Source organism: Mizuhopecten yessoensis, unplaced genomic scaffold (assembly GCF_002113885.1).
Source record: "Mizuhopecten yessoensis strain PY_sf001 unplaced genomic scaffold, ASM211388v2 scaffold1513, whole genome shotgun sequence".
Lineage (NCBI taxonomy): Eukaryota > Metazoa > Mollusca > Bivalvia > Pectinida > Pectinidae > Mizuhopecten > Mizuhopecten yessoensis.
In genome coordinates this window covers 72,710-93,786 of record NW_018404084.1, presented here as the reverse complement: position 1 = coordinate 93,786, position 21,077 = coordinate 72,710, and the positions used below count along the sequence as shown (strand labels likewise).

Genomic DNA, 21,077 nt, shown 5'->3' with positions numbered 1-21,077 from the left:
ATACTCTGGGAAGTATGACGTTGATTATCAAACGATGTTCCAGTGACTAGTGTGTTCGGAAGAGACGCATGTATCGGATGCCAGTATTTTCATTAACATCAGTCGTGCATGAAAGTCGCTAATCATCTTGTAGCTCCAAATACATCTGGATGGGCTAAAGCAGTGTGTTTACACTCTCAAATCTCTTTGTCAAGTTAATGAGCCACTAGAAATTTTGAAAAGTTGTCCGTCTGCGGCTGTCAAGTAGAGAAAGAAGGGCTATTGGTACGCTCAAAGTGGAGGTGACGCAACAGGAAATTGAGACCGGCTTCGAATGCAGCTTGAAACAGTTGACCAGATTTCTCTGATTTTTCGAAAACAATGTTTCAACGAATTTTTGAATAACCGATACCAAAGCGCAAGTTGGGAGAGGAGAGGGAGGGGTCTAGGGTGTTGTAACAACCAATCCCTTTGACTATCCAGCGTCAATAAAATATGTTTTGAATGTACAGTAATTAGCTATGAATTATTTAAATTGACACTGGCCATGACACGACCTTCAGGAAAAAGAATACAACCAACTTCAGTTGCAATCATCATGCAAGGAGCTTGTGTAGCTAACTATATATGTAAAAAAAAAAAAAAAAAAAAATGAATTCCAGTCTAAAAGACTCTTCCAGTGATGCTAATGTGTTTTTTATGAAACTAAATTTCATGATTGATAACGGTCATTCGATCAAATGTAATCTGATCTTGTTCTGGTTTTATGATGAGGGATCACCAGTTACAGTTAACTGTTTGGAGACAACCCGGAGTAGAAGTGAAAGAGCAAACTAGTCCAAATTGGTGACAAATGAAACTGTCAATCAAATGTCCAAACCACTGGAGTTCCGCTATTTTTAAGGGAAAGGAATTCCAACTAGCTGAATAATAAACTCGACAAGCGGAATTAACAAGACTGAGTATTTTTTCTGTTGATATTTGTATTCCAGAGATATTCTTCAATACCCAAGACAATTTCAAACAGCAAGAAAAAATCGTTTTTCTCCCTCAGATTAGCTAAAACTGGCCACAGATTAAGTAATGTTTTGTTTAAGTCTTTCAAATAGGTTTTTTTCTGCTTTACAGGGAAAGAAATACTCGGTATTTAGTATTGAGATAAACACTTTGGTTATCTAGACATATTTGGTGTTTGCGCATGAAAATATGGCTGACATCGTCACTTCCTCACATAAGGAGACACATACTATGTCCAGACATTTTACAGTCGATATGAAATAGGAAACATCAATCGACAAGTTGTCAGTGCTCTTTGCCGAGTATTCGGAGATATGACGATCGCCCTTCTCCAAAAAATAATAAAACGTTAATTTGTCTACAAGAAGAAAAAAATGCAAACCATCGTTTTAAAGATGACAGTTTGGTTCTCCTACTTCAGCCGACTTCTTTGATTTTTGCTGACAACGATGAGGAATGAGCTGGGCGATTTCGATTTTCAGATCGTTAACTTTTCCTTTTCCAAGGAGATGGATTTTTACTTCCAAAACATATAGTGTTAACATGTCACCGTTTATTTGAGTTTGATATTAGTATCACTGGTCCATGATGGATGTCGTCTGCTGACGGACAAACTTACACCACAAGGTTTACACAGAAGCATGTTGATGAAGAAACGTGTTGTAGTCGCAATCATCATCTCATTGGAACGTACGCCATTGTTATGTGGGGTGACTGGGTCGATATTTTTGTTTCATTAGCGTTCTTTGTTGTCACTACTCGCTATGAGGAAGTGAAACTACTCGGCTTTGACCTGGATTTACATATTGGGTAACGTCGATGAAGCAAAAGACTACTTTTCCGATGATCGCCATTTAAATATTTCTTTTGTTTGTATTTTGCCGTGTTTGTTTAATTAAATCGATTTTGAGTTCGAATTGCGGGTTCTGGTGACAAACTTCCCATCCAGCTAAAGAACAGAAGAGCTGGATGGGAAAATGGTAAAGAAGAAAACATATACGCAATAATATAATAGACAAGGAAGTGTGTCTATAGTATTGTATTATTAACTGATTAGCTGGTGTGTTCTACATCTTGTACAATATATTCCAGCGGTACATTTTCACCTGATTGGCCTCCCCATGTTACGAATCTTTCAGTATTGTCAACATGAGACGTGCGCCGCGGTTCAATAATGCAGAAATTGTACATTTCAACATTATAAAGCTAGTATTGATCTATTTACTTTTGAGAGGTGACGCAAACTCGTTCAGGCAGCCTGACATGTATACAAAGGAAAGAGCTTTAAACAAACATTAGACCGTAGTGACTCAAACACTGACACCAGATAAGGTTTCATATAATGGTATAATTAGCCTACCACTATACTTACAACAATAACATGACAGAAAATCCCCCAACAATGCAGTTTAGACCAACTAATTTGTATGCTAAAATCATGTGTTTAAACAAATTATTTGGACGACGCACAAGGGTACGGAAGTTAGCTGGCCGTGAAATTGTATCTATTTTAGGACCCAAACAGAAATATACTTGAACTTTAAAAAGTACTTTTATCATTTACATTTGAACCATTTTATTGCCGAAATTTCGTTCTAAGCTTTATCATAAGTCTGCAGTAAATTGTGCCTGTAAATATCATGCACTATGCTAAGTAGACGTCTACAAAAACAAAATATCATGACGTCGACACCTAAGAACAAAATCGAAATTTATACAAAATGTCAACAACAGGAGCTAAGAGACAGTTAACGCTAGACGCTAAGGGAACACTAAAACAGAAGGTAAGGAGCACATTAACATGTGGCTTTGGAAACACGACAATATGGCGGTAAGGAAACACTTACAATATAGCGCTGAGAAAACACTAAAACAGCAGATAAGAAAACACTTACAATATAGCTCTGAGGAAACACTAAAACAGCAGATAAGGAAACACTTACAATATGGAGCTGAGGAAACACTAAAATAGTAGATAAGAAAACACTTACAATATAGCGCTGAGGAAACACTAAAACAGCAGATAAGAAAACACTTATTATATGGAGTTTAGGAAACATTAAAACAGCAGATAAGGAAACACTTACAATATGGAGCAGAGGAAACATTAAAACAGCAGATAAAGAAACACTTACTATATGGAGCTGAGGAAACACTAAAATAGCAGATAAGGAAACACAATATGGAGCTGAGGAAACATTAAAACAGCACATAGGGAAACAGTTACAATATGGAGCTGAGGAAACAGTTACAATATGGAGCTGAGGAAACACTAAATAGCAGATAAGGAAACACTTACAACATGGAGCTTAGGAAATACTATTACATCAGATAAAGAAACACTTACAATATGGATCTGAGGAAACACTATGGAGATGAGGAAACACTAAAACAGCAGATAAGGAAACACTAACAATATGGAGCTTAGGAAATACTATTACAGCAAATAAGGAAACACTTACAATATGGAGCTGAGGAAACACTAAAACAGCAGATAAGGAAAAACTTACAACTTCGAGCTGAGGAAACATTAAAACAGCAGAAAAGGAAACACTTACAATATGGAGCTGAGGAAACATTAAAACAGCAGATAAAGAAACACTTACAATATGGAGCTGAGGAAACACTAAGGAAACACTTACAATATGGAGCTGAGGAAACACTAAGGAAACACAATATGGAGCTGAGGAAACACTAAAACAGCAGATAAGGAAACACTTACAATACGGTGCTGAGGAAACACTTACAATATGGAGCTGAGGAAACACTAAAACAGCAGATAAGGAAACACTTACAATATGGAGCTGAGGAAACACAATATGGAGCTGAGGAAACGCTATAACAGCTGATAAGGAAACACTTACAATATGGAGCTAAGGAAGAGGAGACGCTAAAACAGCTCTAAAATACAGTAATATAAAGCAACAATCCCACGATAGATAAAAGGTATTAACTGCTACACATATGACAACGTCAAGTGTACACTGAAATCAACTAGATGCAGAGCCGTAACAGCGCCTAGTGAGTCAGCGTTTTTCAGATGGTTATACATATGACATTAAAATGGATACGTGTCTTTTAGTTCAGAATGCAAATATATTTGTTTTGGCGCCATTATAAAGCTGCTCGGTACATACTCGGGTTTTAGTCGGGCGATAGCAATGCAGTGTATAGTGGACCTTGTCTAGGACCGGTGTTTGCTTTATTTCATAAGAGGTCATTTAGGGTATCATATCTTTACTTTGCTTCACGTCGAAACCTATCTCCTTACTTGTTCGTTGTTTCATTTTTTCTATGCGGTATTGCACAATATCTTCAAACACTTCATTTGTCGTGTCTTTATTTTTAAACGCTTTATCCTTGACCTCTGACTTAAACAGGTTTTTAAATCCCCACCATTTCCGATACCTAGACAAACAGAACGTTCACGACCAACTACTTTACCTGTGTGTGGATAGCTATAGTTGGGAAGATAACGGTGTTAACACTCATTACTATGGCCGACATGGCACCCTGTTATATCTACCTGGTGGTTTTAGCATTATGTGTTGACGAGGGCATGGGGAGTACGATGCGGCCCGGGGGTTCTACATTACAGCCGGGAGCCACAGCAACACCGGCCCTAATTTGCACGATCCCGTCCAACATCCCGACGACCGACTGGATAAAAGAATCCTTCCCGAACCCTAGGGTAAACGTTACGTTATGCGGTCGGGAGTGTATGAAATCCTGGGTATGTGACCCCTCGGGGATTCTCAACCCCAAAGACGGTGAGTGACAACTTTTATTGGTATTTGCATTTATTTACTTCGCCATCGCTTCGGCTCCTTTAAACTATTTGAATGATTAAACTGTCGAATGTGTTCTTCGAGCCATATTTATGCTTTTCGTGTAAACCATATATTATAGTGAGCATGCGAGACCACTTTTATCGAAGACAAACTAAAAACGAAGTATAATGACTCTTTATTGAAATCTACTATTTTGTGGCGTATTTGGTCACGGCAGTTTGATCTAGTCGGGCTAACGACAAGTATTTGGTCAGCCCTCAACACCAATCGGGAACCGTCGGCACTTTCCGTAAACGAGATACCTCGAGAGTAGAAGGCGGAGTAATACAGACAAATTTTGTCCAAAAAGGCTTTCCGGTGTAAGGATCAACAAGTTAGTCGCCGGTATATCACAACTGTCATAGCGGAGTTTGAAGCGTGTGTGTTAATTGTGAAGCGTTGGATCACAATTTCAACTTGATTAAAAGGAGAAACAAAATTGAAACCCTCCGGAATTTACATTATGGCTGCAACGTATACGTGAGGCTGTTCTAGAAACACACATTTTCATCAGCTGATAGTAGAACGTTGCCTAAAATCCACTTTAGGCTTTATTTTTCCGTGGCTCATCACTAAATTGAAAACTATTGTCCTACTTTTCATGCTACATGAAACTCGTGGAGCCATATATATAGTCGTTGCTTCAAAATGGTCTGTGTCATAACTACTGACTTACTAAAGATATAGCTATGTGATATGTTTGGGATTTATATAGGATTGAAAAGCATTGATGCATACCTCAACTCGGTATTTACATCCGAGGTCAAGGCCACACTGAGGACAAAGGTGAAATTCATATTTGGGGAGCTTGATCCATCAGTTAACTATACATGTTTAACTGATTTTCCGAAGTTTGTTCCTGTCTGTTCCAATTGTGTTATTTTTATTAAGTAATTCATTGAAATACTTTGTCACCTGTTCAATGTATAATGTTTCCAGTTCAGGTTAAAAGGTATGTTAGGATAGTTTAAGTTAACATGTGGAGGATCCTTTTTATCTACCAATGTTTTGGATTTTCCACTATTGCTTATTTTACTTTCGCAAATTCATCCAAAATTTAGAAGAAAAACATTTTTCCAGAACATATATCAAACAAATATGTTATATTCCATTTAACGTATTACCTGGTAGCTAGAATATTTACATCAATATGTGTTTTAGAATACTTTGCCATTTCCCTAAACTTTCAAAAGGTCATAATAAATTACTACACTACTCATGTAACTGTAATGTCTCTTTGTCTTATTAACTTTTCCTCTATTATATTTCTTATGAAAACATTTTGTCCAAGACTTGCAGTGAAAAACTGTGCCTTATTGATATGTACTCTACGTGAAATTGAAGTTCTTCTTTTGTAAGTTTTTATGAATGCATGTCTTCAGCTAACTTATATGTTTTGTAATTTAGTTTTGGTTCAAGATGGTGTCCACATGAAACTAAAAGACAATATGTCATTTCAAATTTCCTAACAGAAAATTGAATTCAGAGCTGATAACTGAATGCCTATATTATCAACTTCGATCAAAATCATTTGTGGTTTTACTATGTTTATTTTCAACATGTTGTAAAATAAACAATGATTTAATTCCATGATGAGGCTAAACAAAATATGTGTTGTCTTTCAGCTACTTACCTAGTAAAATCCTCGAGCACCTCACCTGAAATATTTTGTAGCCAAAATAAGAAATTGGATTTATCTAAATCCATTCAGTAGATTACACTAATTCAGAATCTGTGCATTCCAAGAATAATGATATCAGTTAAGTGTTCTGGTAGAACTGTTGGCGATAAATGAGGTATTGGTGCGTTCGAGTCATGGACAAACACGCTGGCAAAGAAATTGTTGAAAATTTCAACCGTTTCCTCATCTGTTTCGGTTAATTGATCTACCTGATTTGACAGTCTATTGGTGACAGTTGCCGTTTTAGTTTTAAACCGGAGATATTTCGGGTTCGTTTTGAATTTTACAGCTAGGTCTTTCTCAAACTGATATCTAAAGTTCCTTATCCTTATACAACATAATATATTCACTTTGTAGTTATGAAAGCTTTGATCCGTTTCTTCTTTTTGATCGTTTGTTTAGCATCGATGTCAAGATATGTTCTGTTCTGATTTCTTGGTTGAGATATCTTCCTCATTGGTATACATTTCTTTATTTCTTGTATAAAGAGGACAGAAAGTTTATCCCAAGCTTCCAAAATTCCATTACAATTACTCAGATCCTCAGCATCAAAGTTGTTTAGGTCATGCGTCATCTCTATGTAATTGCTCTACTCCCTCCTGGGATGGTGTGGTGGAGTTATCAGTACACATATCAAAACGTAGGGTCAAATGGTCACTTTTTCCTGATGATGAGAAATAGCTTACGTCATCAAACATTTCCTCCTCGTTCGTGAAGATAAGGTCCAGAATATTTGGGGTTTGTCCTTCGCAGTATCTAGTGCTTAACATGTCGGTAGATGAAGCTGTCCCTCGTTGTTTCAAGAAATTTTGTGGCTGGATGGTTTTCCCTTGTGGTTGTTGATCCAACTTCCCAGTTTATTTCCTTAAAATCAAAGTCTCCTAGAATTAGAAAATAGGAATAATGTAAGGAATACAATTTCCTAAGGAGGTCAAATAGGCGATCATTGTTTTGTTCTGGACTGTTAGGGATTCTGTATATGCAGCACACAAGTAACGAGTCTCTGTTTTGGAGGTTAAATCCCCATCGAGAACTAATTTTTCACAAATTAGGTTTCTCGAGACGTATATCCCAATACCACGTTTGTTTGGTTCACTGTAGTACGAGTTGAAGTTATCCACATCATAACATTAAGTGTACAACTGTAGACAGTTACATTTTGGAAACATTTCTGTTAGACATACCATATCCAAGTCTCTGTCGTAAATATGTTCCACTAGTTCGGATTTTTTTGTGTTGGTCATAACATTTACATTAGAATACAAACATCGGATTTGATTTCCTGGTATTACTCTGCCTGATAATATATTTCCAGTATTTCCAGTGTTATATTGTCCTCTGGAGTATTTAGGATTGCACGTTCCTGTGGTCCTTCCTGATATATTCGAGTCATTTCTACCTCGGATATCACAATCGAATCCAGATAGGCGTTGTGTCCATATCATCATTTTCTGACACATTTCCAGAGAGTATTGGGTAGGTGTCCCCAAAAGTTGAGGGTGCGAGTTGAATCGAGTGTTCCGTACCGGTTCTGATTTATCATCTACACCTGTTGTACCCCGTGCAGCCGTGTCCACATTTCTAATGGGCGACTCTGTTGCGTAACAATCCCCAAACAGCAGAGCCTGACCTTTATTACTGCGACGGTTCATAGCAATTGAGTACTGACAGGGGTGCTCCACGGGTAATACGTTGAGCGCTGGGAAATATATGTCAGCTGTGACCTTATAGTTCGGTCGTCCTGTCTATGACGGGCTGTTGGGGACGAATGTCGATCCTTGTGTGGTTGATCCATAAATAGCTTGGTAGTCCCAAATTGCCTTGATAGTACCTTGAAGTTCTTGACTAGTGTTAATTGAGCAACTCCATTATCATAATGGTATTAGACTATTAGTCATTGATAGAGCAGTCTGTATTCCACTGATAAGCCTCAACTATTTTAAACGTTTATAACTTAAACGTCTCTGAATTCGCGTCGATGTCGCATTATTGTTAACATTGTCAATGTTCTAACTACATGGACTAAAACATGGTTTAACAGGCACTGCTTAACGCTTATAATATATAAATATACAAAATGGCATCTAGGTGGTCAAGTAATCCTTCAGGAAACCAGGCCTTCTGATGATTCTTGCTGATGTCCGGGTAGCACATATTGGTGGTCCAGGGTTCACCATCACAGGTTTGACTGGTGGTGACTGAGACATTTGTGTGGATACTGATTTTGGTGGATCTACTTTCCTGTCTGTAGTAGTTTCCAATGCAGGAGATTCAGTCTGGTCAATAAATGGTGCTCATGTTTTGTGGAGGTGCCTCCTGTTTCTCCGTAAAACCTGACCGTCCTCTGTCCTGACATTGTAGAATCTTATAGCTACCTCATCCTCCACTTGAGCCTTTTTCCAAGTCTTTGGTGGTCCATTGGTCGAATCCTAACAGACTCTCCAGGTAGTAATCTCGGTAGCTCTTTAACACCTCCGTTGTAATAGTACGTCGCCTTTTCTTTTCTTTTCATGAGACGTTGAGCGACATCCTTTGTAGGAAGACAAGTAGGTTGTAATAGCTTACCTGTAGTTGGTAAACGTGTTTTGGTTCTACGACCAAACAGTCGTTGAGCTGGAGAGCAGTTGATTCCCTCACTGGGCGTGTTTCGCCAATCAAAAATCACTAGAATGGGTCACTTCTGTCCTTGAGGGACTTTTCCATAACTCTCTTGCTGTTTTGATAGCATTTTCGACTTTGCCATTTGATTGCGGGTAGCGTGGGGAACTGGTCTTGTGTCTAAACTCGTATGATTCTGCAAAGTTTCTTAACTCATTCCCTCCAAATGGTGGTCCGTTGTCTGTTATCATGTAGTCTGGTATTCCATGGCGTGCAAAATGGGCCTTGAGTTTTCGGATTACATCAGATCCAGTCTTGTTATCAAGTTGGTAAACTTCAAAATAGTAAGAATAATAATCTACTTGTTGTTAAAGTAGAATTGGTCACAACCTATTTTTCCCATGGCCTATCTGGTACCTTATGGCTAATCATTGGCTCTTTTTGATTTTCTTCTTTGTATGTGTTGCACGTTTCACAATTCAATACGAATGTCTCAATATCTTTATTCATGTTTGGCCAGTACATGCATTCGCGAGCACCTCTGAGGCGTCCTTGTACACCAATGTGATTTAAATGTACGCGTTCGATGAGCCTGTTATGCTCACTGATGGGGATAATAACAACTCTATCATCTTTGTGAATCAATCCATTGTCAATTGTCAACTCCTCACGAAAGGGAAAATACAGTTGTGTCTCTTTCGATAAGGATTCCCTTGAATCTGGCTATCCTTGTCGTATTCCTGTTTTTAACCCTCTGAGTTCATCATCATGATCAGTAGCTGCCTTTAGCTGTTTGAGTGTGTCAGAGGAAAGGAGTAGGTATTGAAGTGCATCCACATATTCTGTTTCTTTTTCTGTCATTGACTGTTGAGTGTTTTCCATCGTAAATATGATATTACGGTTCTCCTTGTCTACACCAGGAAGGAAGGCTCGGCTTAATGTATCTGCCATATACATGAGCTGACCTTTCTTGTAGACAATCTCTAAGTCAAACTTTTGCAGACGTAGTAGCATACGTTGTAAACGTTTTGATAATCTCTAGAGGCTTGTGGTCTGACTCAACAAATATATGCCGTCCGTAAGTGTATTGCTCAAATATCTCCATACCAAACACCACCGCGAGGAGTTCCTTCTCGATTTGAGCATAGTTCTGCTCAGTTTCTGAACGTGATCTTGACACATACGCAACATGCTGACTTTCCTGTAGTAGACAAGCACCTAAACCTTGCATAGAGGCATCACACTGTAGGACAGTGTCCTAGCTTTCTGGATCAAAGTATTTTAACACCGGTGCCTTCGACAAGATTGTCTTTATCTTTGCAAATGCTTTTCCAGTTTTTTGCAGTTTCCTCCGATATGAACTCAGAATCTTTCTCTATCAACTCTCTCAAGGGTGCTGTTATCTCACGGAGAGATGGAGCAAACTTCTGGACACAATTTATCATCCCGAGGAGCCTCTGTACTGCTGCTTTGTAAGTGGGTGTAGGCATCTCTTGTATTGCCTTAACCTTAGTTAGGTCCATTCTCAATCCTTCAGCACTAATCACATGTCCTAGGCATGTGACAGATGGTAGTCGGAGCTTGAGTTTGTCTCGGTTTACCTTTATGTTTTCCCGACGACAACGGTCAGACAGTGCTGTTAATTTCTTGTCATGATCCAGTCGAGCTTCTTCATCACTATCACCGCATCCAAACACCACAATGTCATCATGAATGGCCTTGATCCCCTCACTGTCACCGCATCTGTCACCGCATCCAAACACCACAATGTCATCATTTATGGCTTTGATTCCCTCTCTGTCACCACATCTGTCGCCGCATCCAAACACCGCAATGTCATCTTGAATGGCTTTGATTTCCTCAAGTCCTTCTAGAGCGACATCCGTTCTTCTCTGAAACTCATCTGGTGCAGAAGATATCCAAAATGGCATCCTCAGCCACCTATAGCGTCCCTATTGAGTTCCGAATATGGTCAAGTAACTGCTTTCCTCATCAAGCTTGACGTGCCAGAATCCATCCTTTGCGTCTACAACAGAGAAGACTCTGGCCTTACCCAACTCTGGAAGTATGTCATTAATTGTCGGCATTGTGTAATGATTTCTTTCAGTGCCTTGTTCAGTGGTTTGGGATCTATGCACATTCTTATCTTACCATTTGGTTTCTTCACAACAAGTAACGATGAGATCCAATCTGTTGGTCTGTCCACAGGAGCTATCACACCTAGGTCCGTCAGTCTCTTCAACTCAGCTTCGAGTTCAGGTTTGATTGCTAAGGTACTCTCCTTACAGGTATATTGGTGGGAGGCACATTGATTGACTCTGTTGACACAGTTGAAACATTCACTGACGACTGTATGCTTTTCTGATTGACAGTTAACAGGTGCATGGCCTGTATGGTTCTCGACCCCATACCTCAAACTCCACATTGTATTTATTTCCATTTCTAGGATTCCAAATACGATAACGTCTCTTTCCAAGAGTAACACCAGAGTTACACCAGAGTAATACCAGAGTAACACCTGAATATAACAAATCAACTACAACAATCACAATGTAACACCATAAATCACAAAACGACAAACACAATCACAAAAACAACAACAATATTCATACGACAACAGCAGTAAAACCCCACTTCAACGATCACAATAGCACATCATAAATCATAAAACATCAATCAAAGAACGACTAAAACAATAACAAAACGCAATAACAATAATAACACAATAACAACAATCACCAAACAACTACAACAATCAAAATATTACAAAAACAAATACAACCACTACAAAAATCACAAACAACAGCTAAAATAACCACAAACTTCAATCACAAAATACTACACAAATAACAAAACAGGGGCAGTCACAAAAACGACTAAAGAAATCGCAAAATAACAACTACTCCAACAATCGTAAAACACAGTCACAACAACCACAAAACAACTACAACAACCACAAATCAACTACAACAATCACAAAACAACTACAACAATCACAAAACAACAACAATCATAAAACAACTACACGAATCACAAAACAACTACAACAACCACAAAACAATTACAACAACCACAAATCAACTACAACAATCACAAAACAACTACAACAACAACAAAACAACTACAACAATCACAAAACAACTACAACAACCACAAAACAACTACAACAACCAAAAAACAACTACAACAATCACAAACCAACAACAACCATAAAACACCTACACGAATCACAAAACAACGACAACAATCACAAAACAACTACAACAACCACAAAACAACTACAATAATCACAAAACAACTACAACAATCACAAAACAGCTACAACAATCACAAAACAACTACAACAACCACAAAACAACTACAACAATCACAAAACAACTACAATAATCACAAAACAACTACAATAATCACAAAACAGCTACAACAAAACCACAAAACAACTACAACAATCACAAAACAACTACGACAACCACAAAACAACAAAAACAATCATTTAACAATTAAAACAATTGAAAAAACAAAAACCACAAGATAAGTATAAGATACGTGTCAATAACGCTTTTTTATTGCTATACTATTTGTACCAATGATTATAACTTAATTACGTTGGCTGTGAAAATCTTTCACACTTACCTTTTAAGAGTACGTATATCATAGCATATCGCTGTATACAAACACTGTCTTACATACGTTCTTGATCAATAAATGATCAATAGCCAGATAGTTCATATGTTTTATTCCACAAGCAGATAAGTGGTAAGTACTTAGAACAAAGACACAAAGTCATACAAGTAGAAAAAGGGTATGTACTTAGAACAGAGACATAAAGTCATACAAGTAGATAAGTGGTATAAGTGGTAAGTACTTAGAACAGAGACATAAAGTCATACAAGTAGATAAGTGGTAAGTACTTAGAACAGAGACATAAAGTTATACAAGAAGCATGAAAGAATGAGTCGATAATGTATATAAGAAAAAACAATGCACACATAACCCGATTTGTTAAGAAAGCATATGTAGGCAAATAATTCCATTAGTTATAAATAGAGCCGCCGGTGTCAGGAATTATCATAATGCGATGTATTAAAAGGCAACGATGATTAGAACACAGTTGTATAACACACCAATTCAACAATCCGTCTCTGTTTTAACAGCTGACTTCTTGGACGACCAGATAGACGCCCTCGCCACCAACGGTCAATGTGGCTGCAGAAATTGTGTGGTGGGGAAAGATGGCTACAAAATCGGAGTGGCACTCGTACGAAAGATGGGAATGAAGTCTTTGTAAGTTTCGTAGGCGGCTTTGTCTAACAAAACCCGTCTTCCTCTAAAGTAAACAAGGCCTCTATTATCGAACAAATTGTTCCGCATTTGTTGGAGTTTTTTACCCTCTCGTCAGAATTTGCGCAAGGCCCCTAACTGCCATCGGCATTTATAGACATACTGTAAAATTATATCTGAAGTCAGTCGACGAAATACTCCACAATTTAAGCTAAAATACCCCACAATTCAAACTTAAATACCCATAAATTTAAGCTAAAGCCCCCCACAATTTGCGCTAAAATTCCTATCAATTTAAGCTGTTCGGTTGCTTAGAACGACTTTGATATCATTAATCAACATCGATCATTCTTGTTGTCGAGTAATACTTCCCTATCGGTTTTTTCTGATATTTATATTTTACCCAGTAGATGGATAAATATCCGAAGCTCATTTTGTTTTGCATTTTGACAAGAGGGAAATCACCTCTTCTAAAAAGCGATTTTTCACAAACTTTTGATTTAAAAAATCAAAACATACCAGAAACGTGAAATCCGCTCTCTTACATTTGGAATTAACATTCGAGTGAACAAAATTTTGTTGAATGTTAATCAAACAAAAATACAATTGTCCGGCAATGTAATAAATTTGTGATAAAGTACATATTGACATAATGTAATAAAAGGAAAAGAGCAGGAATACCATACCGACGTGACCATTATTTGAATGGCGTACATTAAATACATATTAGTATTCTTCCTAAGTTCGTGTAGAAAAATAGAATCAGTAACCCCATGTATAAAGCTAAGTAGCACCAAGTATACACCTAAGTAGCACCATGTATACTCCTAAGTAGCTCCATGTATAAACCTAAGTACAGTAGCACCATGTACAAATCGAAGTAGCACATTTTATAAAACTCAGTAGCACCATGCATAAAGCTGAGTAACACCATGCATAAAGCTAAGTAACACCATGTATAAAGCTAAGTAGCTCCATGTATAAACTAAGTAGCACCATGTAAAAACTAAGTAGCTCTATGTATAAACTAAGTAGCTCTGTGTATAAGCCTAAGTAGCTCTATGTATAAACTAAGTAGCTCTATGTTAAAACTAAGTAACACCATGTATAAACCTAAGTAACACCATGTATAAACTAAGTAGCTCTATGTTAAAACTAGGTAACACCATGTATAAAACTAAGTAGCTCTATGTATAAACTAAGTAGCTCTATGTCAAAGCTGAGTAACACCATGTATAAAACTAAGTAGCTCTATGTACAAACTAAGTAGCACCATGTAAAAACTAAGTAACACCATGTATAAACCTAAGTAACACCATGTATAAAACTAAGTAGCTCTATGTATAAACCTAAGTAACACAATGTATAAACTAAGTAGCTCTATGTTAAAACTAGGTAACACACTGTATAAAACTAAGTAGCTCTATGTATAAACTAAGTAGCTCTATGTTAAAACTAGGTAACGCCATGTATAAAACTAAGTAGCTCTATGTACAAACTAAGAAGCACCATGTAAAAACTAAGTAACACCATGTACAAACCTAAGTAACACCATGTATAAACTAAGGAGCTCTATGTATAAACCTAAGTAACACCATGTATAAAACTAAGTAGCTCTATGTATAAACCTAAGTAGCTCCATGTATAAACTAAGTAGCTCTATGTTAAAGCTGAGTAACACCATGAATAAACCTAAGTAACACCATGTATAAACTAAGTAGCTCCATGTATAAACTAAGTAGCTCCATGTATAAACCTAAGTAACACCATGTATAAACTAAGTAGCTCTATGTATAAACCTAAGTAACACCATGTATAAAACTAAGTAGCTCTATGTATAAACTAAGTAGCTCCATGTATAAACTAAGTAGCTCTAGATCTATGTATAAACTAAGTAGCTCCATGTATAAACTAAGTAGCTCTATGTATAAACTAAGTAGCTCTATGTATAAAGCTAAGTAACACCATGTATAAAACTAAGTAGCTCTATGCATAAAACTAAGTAGTACCAAGTTTAAACCTAAGTAGCTCCATGTATACACTTAAGTACAGAAGCACAATGTACAAACCGAAGTAGCACATTTTATAAAACTAAGTAGCACCATGTACAAATCGAAGTAGCACCATGCATAAAGCTGAGTAACACCATGCATAAAGCTATGTAACACCATGTATAAACCTAAGTAGCTCCATGTATAAACCTAAGTAGCACTATGTATAAAGCTAATTAGCTCCATGTATAAAACTAAGTAGCTCTATGCATAAAACTAAGTAGCACCATGTTTAAACCTTAATAGTTCCATGTATAAACTTAAGTACAGTAGCACCATGTACAAATTGAAGTAGCACCATGTACAAATTGAAGTAGCACCATGCATAAAGCTGAGTAACACCATGCATAAAGCTATGTAACACCATGTATAAACCTAAGTAGCTCCATGTATAAACCTAAGTAGCATTATGTATAAAAGTAAGTGACACATTGTATTAACCTTAAAAGTATCATGTAAAAATGAAAGTACATGTAGGACATTGTATAAAGTGTAGAAAGCTAAGTAGCACCATGTATAAAACTGAGTAACACTTTGTATAAAATACACTATCATTGTAGCGTTGTGTCAAACAATGTCGATAAGGATAATGAAGCGATGGAGTTCTCCGCTTATCTGAGGTCCGTATCCTGGAAGTTCGGCACATGTGATAATAGCATCGTTATCTTCTATTCTCAAGAGGACAGGAAGGTAAGTGGAAGTGCCTTCACAGAGGTTCAAATGTTTGATAATAACTAAAACAAATGTACACTCGTTATTGTAGACAAGGAAACCCTATCACCACATTCTTGTCAGAAGTGGTACGCTAGTGGAGGGTTTAAAAAATCAGGAATACACTTATTAACGGTACACTATTTTGCAATAATTATGAAACAAGCTATTTCAACATATATAAATCACTCTTGTTGGCCCGGATGTAAGCGCGCAGGGGGTCTTAATGTGGGAGGAAACAGGAGTACCCGTGGTCGAGCAGGTAACCCTATACATTTTCATGTCCGATTGGGGAATCAAACCCCAGTCGCCTTGTTGAAAGGTAAGCAAGTACTCTATCCACTGCGTTACCCGACCACCCCTAGTGGTATATTACTAGTTAATGGAACACTTTTTCGTCACTATAGTCACGTACACCAGTCAATGATACATTGTTATTGTAGTCTAGGATACACTATCTCATTATTGTAGTCAAGGATACACTATCTCGTTATTGTAAAATAGGATACACTATCTCGTTATTGTAATATATGATACACTATCTCATTATTGTAATCTAGGATACACTATCTCATTATTGTAGTCTAGGATACACTATCTCATTGTTGTAGTCCAGGATACACTATCTCATTATTGTAGTCTAGGATACACTATCTCATCATTGTAGTCTAGGATACACTATCTCATTATTATAGTCTAGGATACACTATCTCATTAGTGTAGTCTAGGATACACTATCTCATTATTGTAGTCTAGGATACACTACATCGTTATTGTAGTCTAGGATACACTATCTCGTTATTGTAGTCCATGATACACCATCTCGTTATTGTAATATAGGATACACTATTTTGTGATTATAATATAGGATACACTATATCGTTGTTGTAGTCAGTGATACACTATCTTGTTATTATAGTCAGTGATACACTATCTCGTTATTGTAATATAGGATACACTATCTCGTAATGGTAGTCACTAATACACTATCTTGTTATTGAAGTCAATGATACACTATCTCGTTATTGTAGTCAGTGATACACTATCTCGTTATTGAAGTCAGTGATTTACTATCTCGTTATTGAAGTCTAGTATGCACAATCTCGTAATGGTAGTCAGTGATACACTATCTCGTTATGGTAGTCTAGGGTACACTATCTCGTTATTGTAATATAGGATACACTATCTCGTAATGGTAGTCAGTGCTACACTATCTCCTTTATGTAGTCAGTGATTTACTATCTCGTCATTGAAGTCTAGGATGCACAATCTCGTAATGGTAGTAAGTGATTCACTATCTCGTAATTGTAGTCTAGGATACACTATCTCGTTATTGTAGTCAGTGATTTACTATCTCGTTATTGAAGTCTAGGATACACTATCTTGTTATTGTAGTCAGTGATACACTATCCCGTTATTGTAGTCAAGGATGCACTATCTCGTTATTGTAATATTGGATACACTATCTCTTAATGGTAGTCACTGATACACTATCTCGTTATTGTAATATAGGATACACTATCTCGTAATGGTAGTCACTAATACACTATCTCGTTATAATAGTCAGTGATACACTATCTCGTTATTGTAGTCAGTGATTTACTATCTCGTTATTGTAGTCTAGGATGCACAATATCGTAATGGTAGTCAGTGATACACTATCTCGTTATTGTAGTCTAGGATACACTATCTCGTTATTGAAGTCAGTGATACACTATCTCGTTATTGTAGTCAGTGATACACTTTCTCGTTAATAAATTTTGTGGTTCATTTTAAGCGACGACATTAAACCCAATCTTTTCGGTTGTTTTAAAGATGATGACATCAACTGGTGCAAGAGCAAATCACGTCCTCACGGTGAACTGTACCGGGGAGATCTTTAACGAGGTTAAGCCCATGCTTAAGAGTGGTCAAGTGTTCGAGGCGCTGCACCACATGGTAACTCGTTACGGGTAAGGTGTTATCAGTTTTGGCACATATTTAAATTCGAACAAACCCTATGCTTTAATATCTCATGTTAACTCAAATACACTGTGATTACTTATTGATAGAAAGTAAATAATGTGGGTGTTCGTATTCCAATATGTCATGAGATATATAAATACCGTAGGGCGGGTGTAATCACCGTAACTGCAATGGGAACATTATCATATAATTAGTCATATACATAATTATATAATATAAGTAACATTATATATGTATTGTAGTGGGTATGCTTGATTCCATTTGTTTATGTCACCAGACAAGTTCTGCAGACCGGCCAATGCCACCCACCCATAGAGCCCCAGGAGCTTGGTGTCGGCATGGTGATACTCATTGTCGTTATCTGCATCGTCGTTGGGATCCTTGCCGTGATTGGGGGCGTGTGCGGTTGGCGGAGGAGTCATGGTAGCTACCACAAGGGCAGATCTCACGACCCGGACAAAGGTAGTGACGAACCGAAAACGTTTACTGGCGGGGAAACAGGAGACGGTGGCGGGGTGGCTGGGGGATCCTTTTAGGGGACGTCAAAGGAAGTGATGGAACGAGAAGATGTCGACTGGATAATTCTTGTTGGTCGAAGTTGTTATACTTTCTAACGATTTGACAATGTACAAAACATTCACGGACAAGGTGGTCAACGTTCATTATGCCAGTGCATCAACTAATTACATAGCTTACAGACCGTCGCTTGGGACTTTTTAAATGGTTTCTTAGTGAAAATTTTGATTCTCTCTTTAGGAACAAATATACACTAACCCAACGCCAAATTTTAAATTGACAAAATGACAAAAAAAAGAATAGTAGTACGATTTACATTTATATACATACACAACATATATGTATAAAATATATGAAACGGTGTTTCAACTTTTTTCCGAAACGGTATTTAACAGATAACGGTGTGTAACACAATAACGGACGAAGTACATTCTTTTCCTATTGTACTTTGGAAAATATTGTTTTTCGAAAGAATTTTAAAAATAATTCCTGTGTATAGTTTTTTATTGTTTTGTTCGCTCCTTTGGATATCTATTGTTATGATGAAAATGCAATTGTGTTGAAATTGAAAACATATAGAGATAGATAGATAATATATATGCATTTATTAACTTGTCTTTTTGAGAAAATGGTTTAAATATGTGAATTATGTTGTCTAAGTAGCACAAACATAATTTGAAGGGAAAGTATACTCTACATCGTTCATCAGTACATATCTGCAGCTTGTTGATCTAGAGTAAATCCCAGTCATATCACTAACACGGCCGGTCAAGTTCCTATTACTTCATGTAAAACATGTTCATAGTATACCGACAGACATTGACATTGACAACATCATCATCTAACTCCATAATGTAAATATGTGAACGCCTGCATATTCATATTTAACGTAAACATCTTAGTAATTCTATTTAGTAAATATTATCATTAGTATATATATGTACACATCATGTAATAGGCCTGTTGCAATTAAATATTATTTTTAAAGAAGGTGTAGGTCAAGTACACAGTCAAAGTGTTTGTATCGTTATCTGTTATCAAATGAAAGCACGCATATACAAGTGTGACATACAATGTATTCGTTTATACACTTTGCATAATATAATTATCGTATATACAATTAACCCTTTAGTGTATCTTTTTAATCAATAAAACACGTGCCATACAATGTATGAAATGTAGATTCGTGAAAAATGACGTATGTGTCATTGAAAATAAAGTTAAATGTGTCCAAGTGTCCACGCCCTGATGTTGTTATTCATATTTCTATTTGTCTTTTAGTATTACAGTTGAGGTTACTGACTAACTGACTGAATGAAAGAGTGACCATATTATTTTAGCTTGTTATGAGTTCATCGAAACCTGAATATGTAAAAAGGAAGGTTTCCATCTGAATTTTTGATATTCATACAGTTTAAATATAGAGTCTTACAATGGGGCGTCAATAGTAAGATTTGATATTTTAATACTTCATATTGAATGTGATATCAAAACTAAATACAAAATTCAGTGGATTGTTTAGAGTAAAATGTAAAACCAAATTTAGAATATTTCAAGAGAGGTGTCAAAAGAAACGCTTAACAGAAACATTGTAATGAGCTGTTAATAGAAACACTTTTTAATTCTCATTTACCAGTGAAAATACAGGATCTACAGTGAAAATGAGTTGCCTTTTTTTGTATCGCGACACAACACTCTTTGTTATTTTCACACTAAATGTACCGATCAACAACAACTCGGGCGGTGTACATGTGGAGCCAGTGTAAATGTGGAGTTTGCCGTGTGGTGGACCAAAACTAGGCTACTGATTACAATAATGACTCTTATATTATATGTGGTGATTTTAATTTAGATATGAACCCTGATCTAGATTATGACAATAATTCTAGACATGTAAACAATCCTAAAGCAAGAGATAGAGTAATTGAGTTAATAAAAGAATTTGGAATGATAGACATAATTTATATAGAGAGCAGCACCCAGAGACCAAAAGATAACACGGAGAAGGTCAAACCTAATCAAACGGTCCCGTATAGATGATTTTTTAGTTTCAGAAAATATAATATCTTGTATTGAAAAATCAACGATTGAGCCAGGCTATCGATCAGACCACTCAACACCAATTATATCAATAGTGTTTAACGATTTTAAGAAAGGAAAAGGCCTCTGGAAGTTCAATAATTCATTGCTTCATGATAGAGAATATCTTAATATTAATAATAAACATATTTTAGACATTAAAATACAATATGCACTAACAGTTTACAACCTCGATTATTTGTCTGTCATTCCAAATGAAGATATTCAACTAACAATCAATGACTAACTTTTTTTAGAAACTCTTTTATTTGAAATTAGGGGAAAGACTATTACTTCATACAAGAAAAAACCCCAAAACAAACAGGAAAGTTATCTTAGAAATAGAATTAAAGAATTAGAAGCTCAAGA

At 36.6% G+C, this 21,077-nt stretch overlaps 1 protein-coding gene across 1 annotated transcript; it reads left to right on the top strand.

Annotated features, from left to right (window-relative positions):
- Positions 1-4,366: 4,366 nt before the first annotated feature.
- Positions 4,367-20,284, top strand: LOC110463859. Its single transcript, XM_021518763.1, has 5 exons — positions 4,367-4,766; positions 13,260-13,389; positions 15,998-16,127; positions 17,964-18,100; positions 18,391-20,284. Exons 1-5 carry the CDS (start codon positions 4,493-4,495, stop codon positions 18,647-18,649), a joined length of 930 nt encoding a protein of 309 aa, XP_021374438.1. The 5' UTR covers positions 4,367-4,492; the 3' UTR covers positions 18,650-20,284.
- Positions 20,285-21,077: the final 793 nt, after the last annotated feature.

Coding starts and splice junctions, on each gene's coding strand:
- LOC110463859 (XM_021518763.1), top strand. CDS start 4,493: ATGGCCGACATGGCACCCTGTTATATCTACCTGGTGGTTTTAGCATTA. Junction 4,767..13,259: donor GATTCTCAACCCCAAAGACG/GTGAGTGACAAC, acceptor CTGTTTTAACAG/CTGACTTCTTGGACGACCAG. Junction 13,390..15,997: donor AAGATGGGAATGAAGTCTTT/GTAAGTTTCGTA, acceptor CTATCATTGTAG/CGTTGTGTCAAACAATGTCG.